We start from the raw sequence: 16,012 nt of genomic DNA, 5'->3' as shown, positions 1-16,012 counted from the left end.
GAGAGAACCAAGAGAAGACAGCCATAATGAAGAAATCCAGAGTGAGGGGTCAGGGGTATAATCCACTACCAACACCTCCGTCTTGCCCCTCTCAGTTTCAACCAGTTGGCGCCCATCCCCAATATACCTAGATGTTCCCTTTAAGCCTATCACATCCCCAAGTAGGTTTTCTTAGTTTGCCACGTAGGATGACATCAGTAGTGACACATTTTTAGTATAAGAATGCTGTTTTTTTCATGTGATGCTTTAAGAGAAATCAAGCAAACGTCTGTTGATGTTCGTTGTAACTCCCTGTTTTAGATAACTGTTAATAAAACAGTACCGTGTTTTGCCAATTTCCTGAGTCGGTCCGATTATTGATGTATGAGTACGTTCTGTATCCCCATCCATCTCTAAGTATTGCTACCTTGTCTTAAAGGGCCCCAAGTCCCGGGGTTCAGTAGGTGCAGCAGAGGAGACACTCCCATCATTGGCACCAGATGAAGTTGATGTGATAGGTCCTGAGGATGATGCAGTTGGTGGTGATGGCTCTGCTTCCTCTATGGCCTTTCACGTTGCAAGTCCAGCAGTGGGTTGCAGGGCACTGCAACCCAGGTGGATTGCCTGTTGGTGGAACCTGCTCCTGAAATGTTTGTTCATTTGCTGCCAGTGGTAACAAATGAGGTGGTTGATGAACGCTGTGGTGCCGAGGCTCTGTGCAAAAACCATAGTGAATCCTCTTGTGCACACCTTGCCACAAAATGTGCAGTGTCCCCTTTTCGATGTCCGACAGTGGAGTGTCTTTAGGGACCTTGAAGTACTGCCAATACAGGGAAGTTGTGAAACTCCAGCGGCAATACTTCTTGGGTGGACCTTGCTGCTCTTCATTACTGGAGCGTGCCTGTGGATTTTGTGTCTCCATCTCCAGAAGAAAATCAAAATAAATCAAAAATCAAAACAAAAATATATAAAACAAAAATTATCTAAGCATCCTTAGAAAGGGTATTAAAAACCGAAAAAACGAATATCAAACCAACAGAAATCAAAGTACAAAAAAGAGAGCAAACATAGGAAAAGGTTTGGGTAAAAAAATGCTCTTTGGACAAACAGGACATTAACAGTTTGCACTGTGTCTGAATTTGTCTGCAAATCAATGAGAAAGTGTAAGGTTTTCTGGTGTGTGTATATATATATATATATATATATATATATATACACACACATATATATATATATATATATATATATATATATATATATATATATATATATATATATATATATATATATATATATGTGTGATTCGCGATCTAAGTGTCTATGAACCAATCAGCTCTTGAATGTCATACCATCCAAGTACCCTTAAGACAATCTGTTTGCAGATTTGTTTGTATGCGTGAATCATGATTCGAAAAGAAAGGCATCCGTTGTTACTCTTTATATATTATGGATTTTTTAATATGTTAAGTGCTGATTTGGTTGTTGATTAGATTGTGTGTGGCAAATACTTATTTCTACGAATGTTATGTTTTTCCTTATATGAATATTCTGATGAATCTCGAGTTGGGACTCGAATGTCGAATTTAAGTGCTGCTCACACTGTGGTTTGAATCGCGAAATTAAGCAAAATAGTTTTGTTTTTTTTCTCTATTTTTATTGAAATGTTTCCAAAAGAGTGCAATTATCAATGCTTTTTGTAGTGTTTACGATCTCCCTTCACATTAAATAAAGTTATTTTAAGATTAAATTGCAGTTTTTATTTCATTCAGTGAATACATGGTTCTCAAACTACAAGAACGGTAGAACTGTAGAAATTAGTTAACTGTACTCCCTAGCCATGGAGGCCATGTCAGACGCCATCAGTGATGACATCAAATGAGCAATAAGGCAGCACATCACCTGTGACCTCCTCAATGGCCTTACAGCCATGGGGAAACTTTTTTGACAGTATTTGAACATATAGCACAGATGCAATATACATGTCTTTTATGAATGCCTGAAAACATTTATCAAGCATTGTATATAATGGTTGGGGAACTACAGAAAGTTGCTCTTGCATGTAGAAATTGACAATTTAGATGCAATATAGGAGAAGTCTGCAAGCTTTGGATCTCTAAAGTTTTTAAAATACAACTTCCGCTAGCCCTATTCAGAGTCATAGTCCAAACATGTAGTGCAATGCTGGCTTCAACCACTGGCACTAAAACGATTACATCTTTTACACCATCCAGTACATTAGACAGTCTGGTTCTAATTAGTATGGGCCTCACTACGACCATCGAGGTAGCCATGCTGTTATTTGCGGCATGGCTACCCCCATACCGGGTACCGGGTTCCCTGAATGGGGAAATACCAGGCCATTCCGACTTGGAGGGCCCGGTATTTCCCCATTCAGGGAAACCGGTACATCCCCATTCCCATTTGAGCCCCCATAGGGCTCAATGGGAATGGGAAGGATGCAAACAACGGGCCCATTAATGACGGGCCCGTTGTTTGCATCCTGGTCTGCTTGCGGGACCCGCTAAGGATGCCTGGATTTACCAGGCGTCCTTAGCGGGTCCCGCAAGGAGACCTCGTAATGAGGCGGTAGGGGGTTAACGGGGCCGGCAGCTCCACCGGCCTGGTTAACCCCCTGCCGACAGGGTCGTAATGAGGCCCAATGTGTCCTCACAACATTAAAGTGTTTTTAACATTGTTAACCCTCGCAGCCCTCCTGCACTAGCCTTCACTATTTTGCATGGTCAAGGCCTAACATTTGATTTGTTATAATGACAATGGGCCTCATTCCGAGGCTGGCGCAATGGGATTACCGGCACCGGTAAGGACACCGGTGCCGGTAATCCCTTTGCGCCCTATTCCGAGGTCCCTTTACGGGTCCCGCTAAGGCTGCCTGGTTTTACCAGGCATCCTTAGCGGGAGCCGCAAAGGGTCCAGGGAGTAAATAACGGTACCGCAAAAGACGTTTTACCAGACGTCTGGTCCGGGTCCCGCAAAGGGAACCTCGTAATCAGCGCTCGCGTAATGAAGGGTGCCGGTCCCGTACCGGCACCCTTCATTACGTGAGCGCCAGGGTCGTAATGAGGCCCATTGACTCAGAAACTGACCCTTGTTATATATGTTGTATTCTTTGACGGATAGGTGTAAAGTCATCATTAGAGTACTCAAATGTCTTTTTTGCATATCTCATCATGGCAAATGCTCAATCAATACAGAGTAACTCTGATGCGTAAGAATACCATGGTTGTAAATAGGGTGCCGTTTTAGAGGTTTATTTTTATTATTTGAATGTTTTACTTACAGGGGTGTTTTTCCAGTGTTTTCAAAATATTTCAGAATCTGTGTTTAGCTGTGTTTTCCTGTTTGTCCCTATCAAAAAATCACGGATAACAGTTTTTTACAGTGTAAATACTGAAATATTTGTTTATTTTTTTCACTGAGTGTGTGTGCGTGTGTGGACCTGGATGTGTCCAGCACCCTTTGTGTCACTCAGTGTGGTAAATTCGGCCCCTGTGGCGAAAATCAAAAGCTGCCACCCATTAATATATGCACAGTAACTGAACATATCTTAAAGTGAAATATACACATTTAGTTCAATTGAACTTTCCCCTTAGAACTGGGGTCTGCAACCTGCAGATCTGTAGATGCTTTGGACTACGACTCCCATGATACCACACAGCTGACTATGCTGGCTAGGACTGTTGTGATTTGTGTATTTGGAGAGCCAAAGGTTACAGACCCCTTCCTTAGAAGAGAGTGCATTAGCATTTGCCTTTAATTTTTTTTAATCAACCTGGAAAAATAATCAGAGCGTGGAGAATTTTCAATAACTATGCTGGCAAAGTGTACAAGGTTCCCCCTTTTAAATCCAACAACTTAAATATGTTTGTCGAGTAGAGAATGTGCATCAAGGATAAGGAGACTGGATAAGTAGAGCAGACAGGACAGGGCCACAGGTACATATTTGGGGTTAGGACACTAGATCATATGACCAGAGACCATGGGAGACCCTAGACTTGGCTGAGACCTTTGAGCAGTGCGAGGATGGGGACAGGAAACTGAGTGTCACCCTCATCACCCCCTCCACACACAGCGCTATGAAACAGAGCACCCCTAATGCACTGCTACTGCTAGTATTTTTCTGGGTGCTGCACAGTCCAGAACGTGCCCTGCTGGTAGGAGACTGTAAATGCCAGGAGACTCCAAAGTGCAGCAACCCCTCATGTCAGTGAAGAGACAGGCCGATTCATGGAATGAACGTGCGCCGGAAAAACGGCGCACGCGTGCGAAAACGTGCGATTTGCAGTGAAATAGCGAAAATCGCAGTGCAATTGCGATTATCGCAGTGCAAGTGCGATTATCGCACAGAAAACATCGCACATCTATTCATGGAAGTCCATGCACGTGCAAAATGTGGGATGTGCGCTGAAAAAGTGTGCGGCGCACGCTGGCGCACAGGTCATCGAACGCTGTGCGATAAGGCCACAGCGAATTCGCACATAGTGCGGCGCACATAACAAAAGTAGGCGTAACACAGGGCGTTACACGCAGAATGGGGAACAACTCGTGAAAATGTGGGCGTCATGGGGGAAGTACAGGAGGCAAGTGCGCAGAACGCCCACACGCTCGCCTACAACACGTATTCATGGAATCGAATAGGGAAAAACAGCGCACGGCCAAAGACGCGCACAGGCCCATACATGTCCGCCACACGAAAGCAGGCGCTAGCGTCCCTGCGCAGGAAAAAAATGTGCGCCAAAGTTCTACACGCGCGAGAAGTACCACACGCAATCGGGCCTGGGGGAGCGTGCGCGTGTATTCCAGGGGTGCGCGAGAAGTTCCACACGCGATCAGGCCTGGGGGAGTGTGTGCGTGTATATCAGCGGTGCGCGAGAAGTTCCACACGCGATTGTCCTGTGCGCGTGTATTTCAGGGGTGCGTGAGAAGTTCCACACGCGATCGGGCCTGGGGGAGCGTGTGCGTGTATTTCAGGTATGCGCGAGAAGTTTCACACGCGATTGGCCTGGGTGCGTGTATTTCAGGGGCTCGCGGGTGTTTTCACACGTGATTGTGCTGGGCGCGTGTATTTCAGGGGTGCGTGAGAAGTTCCACATGCGATCGGGCCTGGGGGAGCGTGTGCGTGTATTTCAGAGGTGCGCGAGAAGTTCCACACGCGATTGGGCTGCGTGCGGGCATTTCAGGGGTGCGCGTGAAGTTTCACATGCGATTGGGCTGCGTGCAGGTATTTCAGGGGTGCGCGCGAAGTATTACACGCGATCTGGCCTGGGAGAGCGTGTGCGTGTATTTCAGGGGCTCGCAGGTGTTTTTACACGCGATCGGACCTGGGGGAGCGGGGTACGTGTATTCCAGGGGCTCGTGGGTGTTTTTACACGCGATCGGGCCTGGGGGAGCAGGGTACGTGTATTCCAGGGGTTCGCGCGAAGTTTTTCACGCGATAGGGCCTGGGGGGGAGCGGGGTACCACTCACCATCTGCCTTGCGTGTAGAAGAACGCGTAGCCAACACCCGCTGTGAAGTAATAGCTTGTGAACCCCAACGGATGGAAAACACATGCACCGCACGAAAAGCACGTACAGAGCAGTGTAAAGGCACGCGGGATCTCCAAGCCCTACCAGGGCAACGCCCGTGCGCGAAACGTCACAGACGCGCTTACGGTGTAAGGGCCTTTGGTCCAATGAAATCGCGTACGCGTGCTGACCCGCTTACGCGCTAAGGCCCTTTCCTCGAATTTCACGCTGACGTGCAGGATTTTCACGTGCCAAATCACTCCGTATCAAGCTGGCCACGCGAAAACACACGGAAGACCACGCTCCTGCCCAGAATGCTGAATTACTGCCCCCCAGTGCCCCGAGCAGCCTCCCACGTGCCATCTGCTGCTGCCTGCCTGCCTGCTGCCACCGTGCCCTGCCATTTGGTGCCTGCACATCAGCCATCTGCAGGGGTCCAGTTGCTGTGTCCACCCCTGCTGGAACAGAAGACTCCCGACTCGGATAACATCGCTCCACAGCCCAGCCCCAGGACCCAGTTGCCCACCCACTCCTGCCCCTGGGGTTGCCATGTCGGGCACATCAACATCTGGCACCAGTGGCAACCCCCGGCCAGAGGGGCAGAGGGGCACCAGCTTCACTGCCACCAAAGTTGGTGTCCTGGTGGAGCAAGTCCTGGGGCAGTATGATGCCCTCTTCGGATCGTCCCGCGCCAACAAGGAAGGACCGGAGAGGATCTGGGCCGACTGTGTGGTTGCCATCAACGCGGAGGTAGTGGCAACCTGCACCATCCAGAAGGTCAAGAAGCGCTGGGAGGACTTGAGGTGCAGGACCCTCATAAAGGCCCGGCGCCTCGTGGAGGGGGGCCGGGGCCGCAGGAGTTCCATCCAGATGAGGGTCCTGGAACGCGTACACCCAGCGCTCCACGCCCAGGTCCTTGAGAGGGAGACCCGTCTGGAGTTGAGCGGTAAGTGGCCAAGCATTGCTGTGTGAGACAGGGCATGTTGCAGTGTGCTGGTTATCTGATAATTGCCTGTATGTGTGACATAGGCCATGTACGCATGTATGTGTGCAGGGACATCATGGTAATGCATGTGCGACCAGTAATGTGTGAACCGCACGGTTGTTGCATGTGTTTAAATGCGACATGGGGAGCCCTATGCAGATTGTACACATGAGAGCATGGCATTCTCTGTTCCTGGACATGGGTGGGGGTGAGGGATGGGTGCTGATGCCAGGTACATATATGGTATCCATGTCTATGTGCCTGACCTGCGTGTCTGTGACTTGTGAATGCCATGGATGCATGACACATGTCTGTGACAATTTACAGATTCACTGATGCAGCCTAGTCATCCTTGTATCCACTGTGATTGGGGTGTACGGGGCCAGATGGATGTGACTGAGGTGAAGTGTGTGCATGTGATAGGCATGATCCATGATGCATGTGAGTTCCATTACATTGTATGTTTCGAGAGTCCATTGGACATGTATGGAAATGTCCATGGCATGCACCATGACTGTCACTGTGTGTGTGTTTGCCTGGACTGACACATGTGTTGTGGAGGGACATGATGGAAGTGTACTTTGACAGTGGCACTCATCTGCTATTGCTTCCTGTCTAGGGGACCATTGTACAGTACCCTGATGCTTGTGTTCTATGTCTCCCTCTACGCAGCGGCTAGTGAAGAAGAGGGCGGAGACGGCGCTGTGGAGCAAGGCGGCGGGGATGCCCCCACGGCTGCAGCGGAAGGGGTGGGTGAGCCGCCACAGGGGCCTGCTACGGCAGACGACGGTGAGGAGCCATCCAGGTTGGTGGTTTCCACAGAGGAGGAGGAGGCCGCCACTGAGGCGCACATGGGGCCTGGTGGGGGCATCCCTGCTGGTGCAAGTGGTGCAGTCCAGGGGCAGGAGGCAGCACAGGTCACCGTGGAGGGGCCTGTGCATGTCGCTGTTCCTGACCCTGTGGGTGCACCACCATGCACCAGCAGGGATTCCCCGTCCCAGGCCCGTCCGCAGGTAGAGGGGATGTCCATGTCATCTGACTCCCCTCCACCTGCGGACGAGGGGACCCCTGGCCGTATGGAGAAGGTCCTGATTGGGGTCGCGATGCGCACGGCTGTGATTCGTGATGCCGTGCGTGCTTCCCAGGAGGAGCACGCACGTCATCACGAAGAGCACCGTGCCGACGTGGACCAATTGGGATCGTCCATGTTCGGGGGTTTCCTGCACGTGTCGGCCAATCTGGCGGCCCTCTCCTCCTCTATGGAGACTATACGCCAGTCGTTCTCCTTCCCGTCTTCCGGCCCAGATGCCACCAGGGCCCCCTGTGGACCTGCCCTGACCAATGCAGCCAGCTCGGTGGGGATCCCATCCCTGCCACAGTCGGGAGTCAGAGGTCCAGCAGGGGTGGACACCACAGCAACTGTACCCCACCAGATGTAGGATGTGCCGGCATCATCAGGCAGGGCACGTGCACGACGGCGTCGGTGGATTCCATCAGCCTGGATGCCGTCGTGCTGGCAGAGGCAGTGGCGTCGGAGGCAGCAGCGGAGTCAACGTGGGAGGCATCATGGCTCGGGGCCATCAACATCGGAGGGGCAGGCATCGGCCGGAGGCCCAGGACGGGAAGTGTCTTCCGTGTGGCAGCGGTTGGGCCAGCATATAGGTGCGGAGCGGCGGCGGGCGGAAGAGGCGCGGCTCACAATGGTCAGGTCGGAGAACTCCATGCGGAGGGCCCTGAGGCGGGCCGAGTGCCTCGAGGCAATCCGCAGGGGGTTGGAGGAGGAGACGGCGTCGTCCCTGCAGACCCTCGGGGCCATGGAACAGGACCGCCTCCGGGACATCGAACAGGAGTTGGATGATGCCCTGGCCCGGAACACCACGGAGTGAGCCGCTGGACTTGCCCGCCGCTGTTGTATATAGTTATATAGTTAGTGTTAAGTTTCCTTTAATTTTTTTTTTATTTGGTTGCTATTGGACAATGCGCCACATTTTTGTATATAGTTCAGTTTTTAGTTAGTTGTCGTAGTTAGGTTTCATTTGGTTGGGCTCATGGACCCGGGATTATCTTGTAAGTAGTTCTTCAATGGATTCTTTTATTTTTGGGATTTTTTTCATCGCCATGGAGCAATGGTTTTTGTTTATCATTTACACTTGGATTACTTTTCTGACTGTGACTTTGGACACCATTCATTTTGATTGTGCTGTGTGTTTTTGATTTTTTTCATGGACATTCATCTTCTTTTGGTTGTTTTGCTTTGTGGTTCTTCTAATTTCATTTCCATTCAAGTTGATTTTCAATACATTTTTATTCTCATCCTTCAATGTGTCGTATCATCTCATTGCTTTCATGCATGTCATGTTGGGTGTTTTAACATTCACTTGCAGCCATTGTGTGTGACAGACATGTGTTCATTTGCATTATTTACATTGGGTGTGTAATTGCATTTGATATGTGGTTGGATGTGATAGTTGGTTGGGCCTTTTGGCAGGGGAGGATGACCATTACGGACATGATTGGGGATTGTTGGGACCCAGGTGCAGGGGGGCATGGATGGGACATGGGCGAGGGCCTGGTGGAGGGTGCCCCTGCACTGCTGGGGGGTGGTGGGGTGGGGAACATGAGTTGGACATGGGTGGGGGCCTGCTGGCAGGTGCCCCACAGTGCTGGGGGTTGGGGGGGTGGGGAACATGAGTTGGACATGGGTGGGGGCCTGCTGGCAGGTGCCCCACAGTGCTGGGGGGTGGGGGTGGTGGGAAACATGAGTTGGACATGGGTGGGGGCCTGCTGGCAGGTGCCCCACAGTGCTGGGGGGTGGGGGTGGTGGGGAACATGAGTTGGACATGGGTGGGGGCCTGCTGGCAGGTGCCCCACAGTGCTGGGGGCGGGGGGATGGGAGACATGGGTGGGGGCCTGGTGGAGGGTGCCCCTGGTGGCTGGGGGTGCAGGGGGACATGCGTTGGTGGGCAGTAGTGCAAGTTGACATGTGGGTTGGCTGGGGGGCATGGCCATGGTGGATGGTGTGCCTGCAGGACATGTGCAGGGTAGGCCCCTGTGGTGTGAGCCACCTGCAGGGGCCGTGGAGGGTGTAGAGGGAACACCTGGGAGGACCCACACGTGCAATTCACGTGTGGTGCTCCCCGCGCACCCCTGTAATACACGTACCCTGATGAAATCGCGTGTGGAACTTCCCACGCACCTCTGAAATACACGCACGCAGCCCAATCGCGTGTGAAACTTCCCGCGCACCCCTGAAATACACACGCCCAGGCCAATCGCGTGTGGAACTTCCCGCGCACCCCTGAAATACACGCACGCAGCCCAATCACGTGTGAAACTTCCCGCGCACCCCTGAAATACATGCACACGCTCCCCCAGGCCCGATCGCGTGTGAAACAACCTGCGAGCCCCTGAGATGCAGGCGCCCAGGCCAATCGCGTGTGGAACTTCTCGCGCACCCCTGAAATACACGCACGCAGCCCAATTGCGTGTGAAACTTCCCGCGCACCCCTGAAATACACGCACGCAGCCCAATCGCGTGTGAAACTTCCCGCGCACCCCTGAAATACACGCACACGCTCCCCCAGGCCCGACCGCGTGTGAGACCACCCGCGAGCCCCTGAAATACACGTGTCCAGGCCAATCGCGTGTGGAACTTCTCGCGCACCCCTGAAATACACACACACACACACGCTCCCCCAGGCCCGATCGCGTCTGAAACCACCCGCGAGCCCCTGAAATACACGCGCCCAGGCCAATCGCGTGTGGAACTTCTCGCGCACCCCTGAAATACACGCACACGCTCCCCCAGGCCCGATCGCGTGTGAAACCACCCGCGAGCCCCTGAAATACACGCGCCCAGGCCAATCGCGTGTGGAACTTCTCGCGCACCCCTGAAATACACGCACACGCTCCCCCAGGCCCGATTGCATGTGAAACCACCCGCGAGCCCCTGAAATACACGCGCCCATGCCAATCACGTGTGGAACTTCTCGCGCACCCCTGAAATACACGCACATGCTCCCCCAGGCCCGATCGCGTGTGAAACCGCCCGCGAGCCCCTGAAATACACACGCCCAGGCCAATCGCGTGTGGAACTTCTCGCACACCCCTGAAATACACGCACACGCTCCCCCAGGCCCGATCGCGTGTGAAACCACCCGTGAGCCCCTGAAATACACGCGCCCAGGCCAATCGCGTGTGGAACTTCTCGCGCACACCTGAAATACACGCACACGCTCCCACAGGCCCGATCGCGTGTGAAACCACCCGCGAGCCCCTGAAATCCATGCGCCAGGCCAATCGCCTGTGGAACTTCTTGCGCACCCCTGAAATACACGCACCCAGGCCATTCGCGTGTAATACTTCTCGCGCACCCCTGAAATACACGCACACGCTCCCCCAGGCCAGGTCGCGTGTGAAACTTCTCACGCACGTGTGTTCCCTACACCCGTAATACGCGTTCCCCGCTTTGCGTTTGCTGTTTGCCAGTCCAGTAAACTGGTACAGGGTTGGCGCAGCCCTTTGCGATGGTTTTGCAATCTTGATGGCTTTTCCTTGCGCGAGGGCGTTCTTGGGGGCGTAACTGGCGCTGCTGCAGGGTCGCTGCGCCACTCTGCGCCACGTCTGCTTTTGGAGGTGGGAATCCATGAATACGCTGTGCGCGGAAATTGATTTTATCGCATGCGGCTGGCGCAGACATTCGCACGGGCACGCTGTGCGCCAGCCGTGTGCGACACTTTTGAGAGGAATTACATGAATCGGCCTGACAGATGGGTGACAAGAAACACTGGTAAAATATGCTTTCTGGAATCTATGCTCTGGCAGACAAGACTCACTCTTCTTCCAGCTCAGACCTGCTCCAATGAAAACCAAATAAAAGAGCCATATTAAAGTAGGCTGCCCACTTAGAACCATCATATTGAAATGAAATAAAAGGTTTACAGCACTGAGTGTCATCAAAGTGGAATTTCATGATTATGCCAATAATTCCATGCTATCATCAGTTGCATAGTATCACGCCAGTTCACAGCCTTCCTGGGGAAATGTGTGACACTTTGGGATAGTAGAAAATGTTTGGAAGACTTTTGGGATGCTAATAAAAACTCTGAACCAAGCACATGCCTAATTTGCGGGGATTAATGAGGAATCTACAAAGTTAAGCAACCTCTCATGTCAGTGAAGAGACACAGATGAGTGATAAGAAACACAAGTAAAATATGCTTTCTGGAATCTGAGCTCCTGCAGACAAGACTCACTCTTCCGCAAGCTCCGACCTGTTCCAACGAAAACGAAATAAAAGAGCATACTAAAGTAGGCGGCCCACTTTGAACCAATCATTTGAAGCATCGTATTGAAACCAAACGTCTGTTACTTGGCCTCAGTGGCTCATTGGCAATGCCTCTTTATTAGACAACACACTGAGAAACAGGTTTCAAATCCCACTCCCTGGGCTATGTTGATAAATACATAAATTAAAATAATGGTGTTTATTGGAGACCCCCGAGGAAGGAAACAACAATTCTGGGGGACATTTGCCAGATTTCTTTGGTAGTCACCGAAAACCGGAATCTCTAGTTGTAAATGGACAGTATTTTTAAATGCAAACTCGTACCATCCTTATATGAAGGAACACGCTTTTTAAATTTTGCATCTCCCTTTCTTGCACATTTGATCTGCTGTACTGGTGAAGTCACTCATGGTGCCATAAGTGATGTCATGTGTGATGCCATTTGTGATGTCATCAGTGTGCTTAATGCCACTCAATGTATGACACAGCTTTCAGAACCAGACAAATTTCGGGGGTTAGCGTTAAAGATGCACTTCAACTAAAGTTTTTTCCACTGAATTTCAAGGGGTTTATTGCACTGAACGTATTCACCTTAACAGTCCCTTAACTAAAGCTTTTTCACTGGAATATTCATTCCTCCACAACCAACTGAAAATCATATTACAAAGTGCATAGAAATGCATGTAAGTCTTACCATCTGACACAAAGGACCAGAGAAAAATACAGCCCGGGGACAGCACAGAGTGTCTCGGGTTGGGCTTTGGAAGGGGCCCGGGTGGGTGCAGCGGAGTACATGGAGTTAGGGAAATGTTGGGAGCAGAGAGATGCACATATATCTAAGTTCTAAAGGTACTCAAAGGGTTAACTATTAACTGCCTCTCTGTATTTCGGAATGCATCTTCTAATTGTATATGGCAAGAATAAAAAAAAAAGTGGCACATTGTTCCCCAAAAATGTCTTGGTAGGCAACGCTGAGAAACCATTTTATCCAATCTTATTGATTAAGAGCAGGAGTCAGCAACGTGGGGCACTATACATGTTTTTGACTGATTCCCATGATGCCTCACCATTGACTATGCTGGCTAGGTCAGAGTGAAGTTCTAGTTCACAATATCTGGAGGGCCAAAGGTTACAACCCTGATTTAGAGAACGCCTCCTAGTTTGGGTTCAGTGGCTCTTATTTAATTTGTTTTTGTCCAGGTTATTTGTTTGCATCTCCTTGTTGACTGTTGTGTACATTTGTTGATGAAATCTGCGAATCATCCCCCTTTTGTACTTCTTTCCCAATACTGTATTATCTTGTTCATTCTCAGTAGTTTACATCTATCTAATTATTTTCTACCTTTGAACGGCAGGCTTACAGGGTGTCTTCATGTATATCTTTCCTGATTTAAGGCGTATTAGTCCTAAAAGGCGTATGTTGTGCTCTACTGGTGAAAAAGACATTTGTCTTCTGACTGCTTCCGTTTCCGCCCAGGATTTCTTTTAGTGCTTAGCACTTTATGTGTCTGCTGAATATCTTTTATCAGCTTCATTAAGTAATTTTTTGGCTTTAGTTCTGGCCTCCTCTAGTCCTACTACAGTAGAAGTCAAAATCTACACTATGATCCTCTTGTCTCGCAAACAGTGTGAATTAAAAGAAAGGGAGACATGTTGACACAGCACAAGATAATGGGTGAGAAGAAATGATTCCATACACTCCAGAAATTAGTCTATGTTGCTTTTGTGAATATTCGTATCAATGTAATGTACCCTCAAGTCCAGATAAGCACTCCCCACTTAGTCAAAATGACGAGAAAGGCTTATGACTCTATTTCAGAACCATGCGTCATGAAGCTGTCAAAATGGCAGAAGTGTGCTATACAAGAACACTTTGCATCACACTCCATACATAAGGAGCAACAAGCAATGGGGGAATAATAATACATTATTATCATGTATTAGCAGATGTAGCATATAGATGCTTACTGTAGTTAGGTTGTTTCATAATGTTACTAGGGAGGGTGGGCAATAGAAGCTTGATTCTTCAAATGTAGTAGCGCGATGCATCAAATGTAGCCATGTTTAACGGATATGGAGATCATTCAATATGGCATTACATAACCATGGCTCGTTAATTTCTTCTATGCAAACGGATGACAGACATGTGCATTCAACAATGCATCTAGAGAGCTTCTTTTTAGGTGGAGGAATAATAATACACTTCTTTAATTCAGGCCATTAAATGTGCACTTTACAGGCTGCCTTTGCTGGCGCCCTCAGGCCGTCAACTCTGTCTGGCTTTGCAGTGTCCAACAAAATTCTTATCCCCTTGTTGACTTTTTGCTCTGGTTTCCATGACATTAGCACTATGCCGACAAAGAGGGATTAATAGTCTTCCAGTGGATATCTGGTGTTTCAGCTTCCCACAGCCTGCCTGTCTTGTGATAATCTGCAGCTTTGTTCTTTTATGTGCCTCATTCCGAGATTGGTGGTAGTCATGGCGCTATTTGCACCATGACTGCCACCAATAACGGGACCGAGTCCGGTGTGGTGCAATGAGGATTTACCGGTTTAGTCCGACCCTGGTGGGACCGGTAAGTCCCCATTGCACCAACCATTCCCCATTCCCATTTGAGCCCCCATAGGGCTCAATGGGAATGGGGAAGGAGCTATTTACGGGCCTGCTAATGGCAGGCCCGTAATTAGCGGCCTGGTCCCCTAACGGGACCCGTAAGGGACGTGACCACACGTCCCTAGCGCTTCCCGTTAGGGGCTCTCGGAATCGGGCGGTAGTGGATTACCGGCACCGGTCTCCTTACCGGTGCCCGTTATCCCCTACCGCTCGACTCGTAATGAGGCCCATGTCTCCATTATTATCTAAGCGCCCCACAGATGACACAGGGGGTCATTCCAAACATGTCGGTAGGGGGTTAACGGCACCGGTAAGGCTGCCGGTGCTGTTAACCCCCTACTGCCATATTACGAGGTCCCTTAGCGGGTCCTACCAGGACCGGCTGGTTTTACCAGCCTGTTTTAGCGGGACCCGTTAAGGGACCATGGAGCTAATAACGGGCCCGCAATTTGCAGGCCCATTATTAGCTCCTTCCCCATTCCCATGAGCCCTGTGGGGGCTCAAATGGGAATGGGGAATGGTTTTCTGAATGGGGACTTACCGGGTCCTCCAAGATTGGAATGACCCGGTAAGTCCCCATTCAGAGACCCCGGACCCGGTTTTGGAGGCAGCCATGGTGCTAGTAGCACCATGGCTGCCTCCAAACTCGTAATGACCCCCACAGACTGTATTTCCCAGCTGTAGGCAATGGAGTCCCCAAACAGCACGTTCAAATGGGAGCCCTGACACATCTTCAGCTGGCTCTGTTGTTGGTACTCACATCATTTTCCGAGGTGCCACAGAGGCTGCACGACTTGCACTCGATGCACTGCCAGCGGTAGGTCCGCACAGCCGCCGTCATGTTTACTGTGAACTGTAAACAGGATGGGTGACCTGCGATAGAGACAACAGCAGAAGGAACATGTTATCTAAGAAAATCTTCACAAGAGCATCTTTGTCTGCCAGAAAAAAACAATCAAACACTGCACTCAGGTAGGAAGTGCCAGGAGCACTGCCAGAACAGAACATAAACAAGACCAACACATAACACACAGGAAATATGGAGTGTCTGGTGAAGTGAACAAGAAAGGGGTGACAAGGGAAATCTAACTTTTTAACATTTTGTCAGGAATTTTGTATTCTTAATGGACGATGCAGTACCATATAGGGACCCATTTAAATGCTACATATTTCATAAAATAAACCATGAAAGTGCCTTTTAAAGACGGAACAGCAGTGGCAGAAGGGAGGCGGCATGGGAGTGTTTGGGGGAATGAGTTTGAAGTCCCAGTAGGGTTTAGACCTCCATGCTTGGCCCTGCACATGGTTGTGTGTCTCCCTGTGTTACACCTGACCATGTATGATGGTCCTATCCCTGAGGACCTAGAGGGCTGACCTTGAGTCTTCTCCGTTGTAGGAAAATGAATGTATCAGTCATTTTGATAGAGTATCAATGACTGGAATATGCTAAAAGCTACGTTGACATCATGATAAAGCCTGCTCTATACTGTATTTCAACCACAAATCTACTGTGTTTCAAAACCAAACGCGATGCTGGTACCGAAATCTCTCTGACATTTAGTTATAAAACAAAGGCATGCTAGCCAAACTGGACTATATGACCATAACCTGAGTCCGTGCCTA

At 49.9% G+C, this 16,012-nt stretch overlaps 1 protein-coding gene across 4 annotated transcripts in view; it reads right to left on the bottom strand.

Moving 5' to 3' along the window:
• The window catches only part of DPF1 (double PHD fingers 1), a 989,286-nt gene that overhangs the window by 78,816 nt on the left and 894,458 nt on the right, over positions 1-16,012 (bottom strand). For all 4 annotated transcript variants that reach the window (XM_069644470.1, XM_069644468.1, XM_069644467.1 and 1 more), the window contains one exon: positions 15,150-15,262. In XM_069644470.1, the coding sequence (XP_069500571.1) occupies positions 15,150-15,262 (113 nt within the window). The remainder of the gene's footprint in view (positions 1-15,149; positions 15,263-16,012) is intronic.

The sequence above is a fragment of the Ambystoma mexicanum genome, chromosome 2p, assembly GCF_040938575.1.
Source record: "Ambystoma mexicanum isolate Mex_15411 chromosome 2p, UKY_AmexF1_1, whole genome shotgun sequence".
NCBI lineage: Eukaryota > Metazoa > Chordata > Amphibia > Caudata > Ambystomatidae > Ambystoma > Ambystoma mexicanum.
Note: the sequence above shows the minus strand (reverse complement) of the source record. Positions and strands in the feature narration are given on the sequence as shown.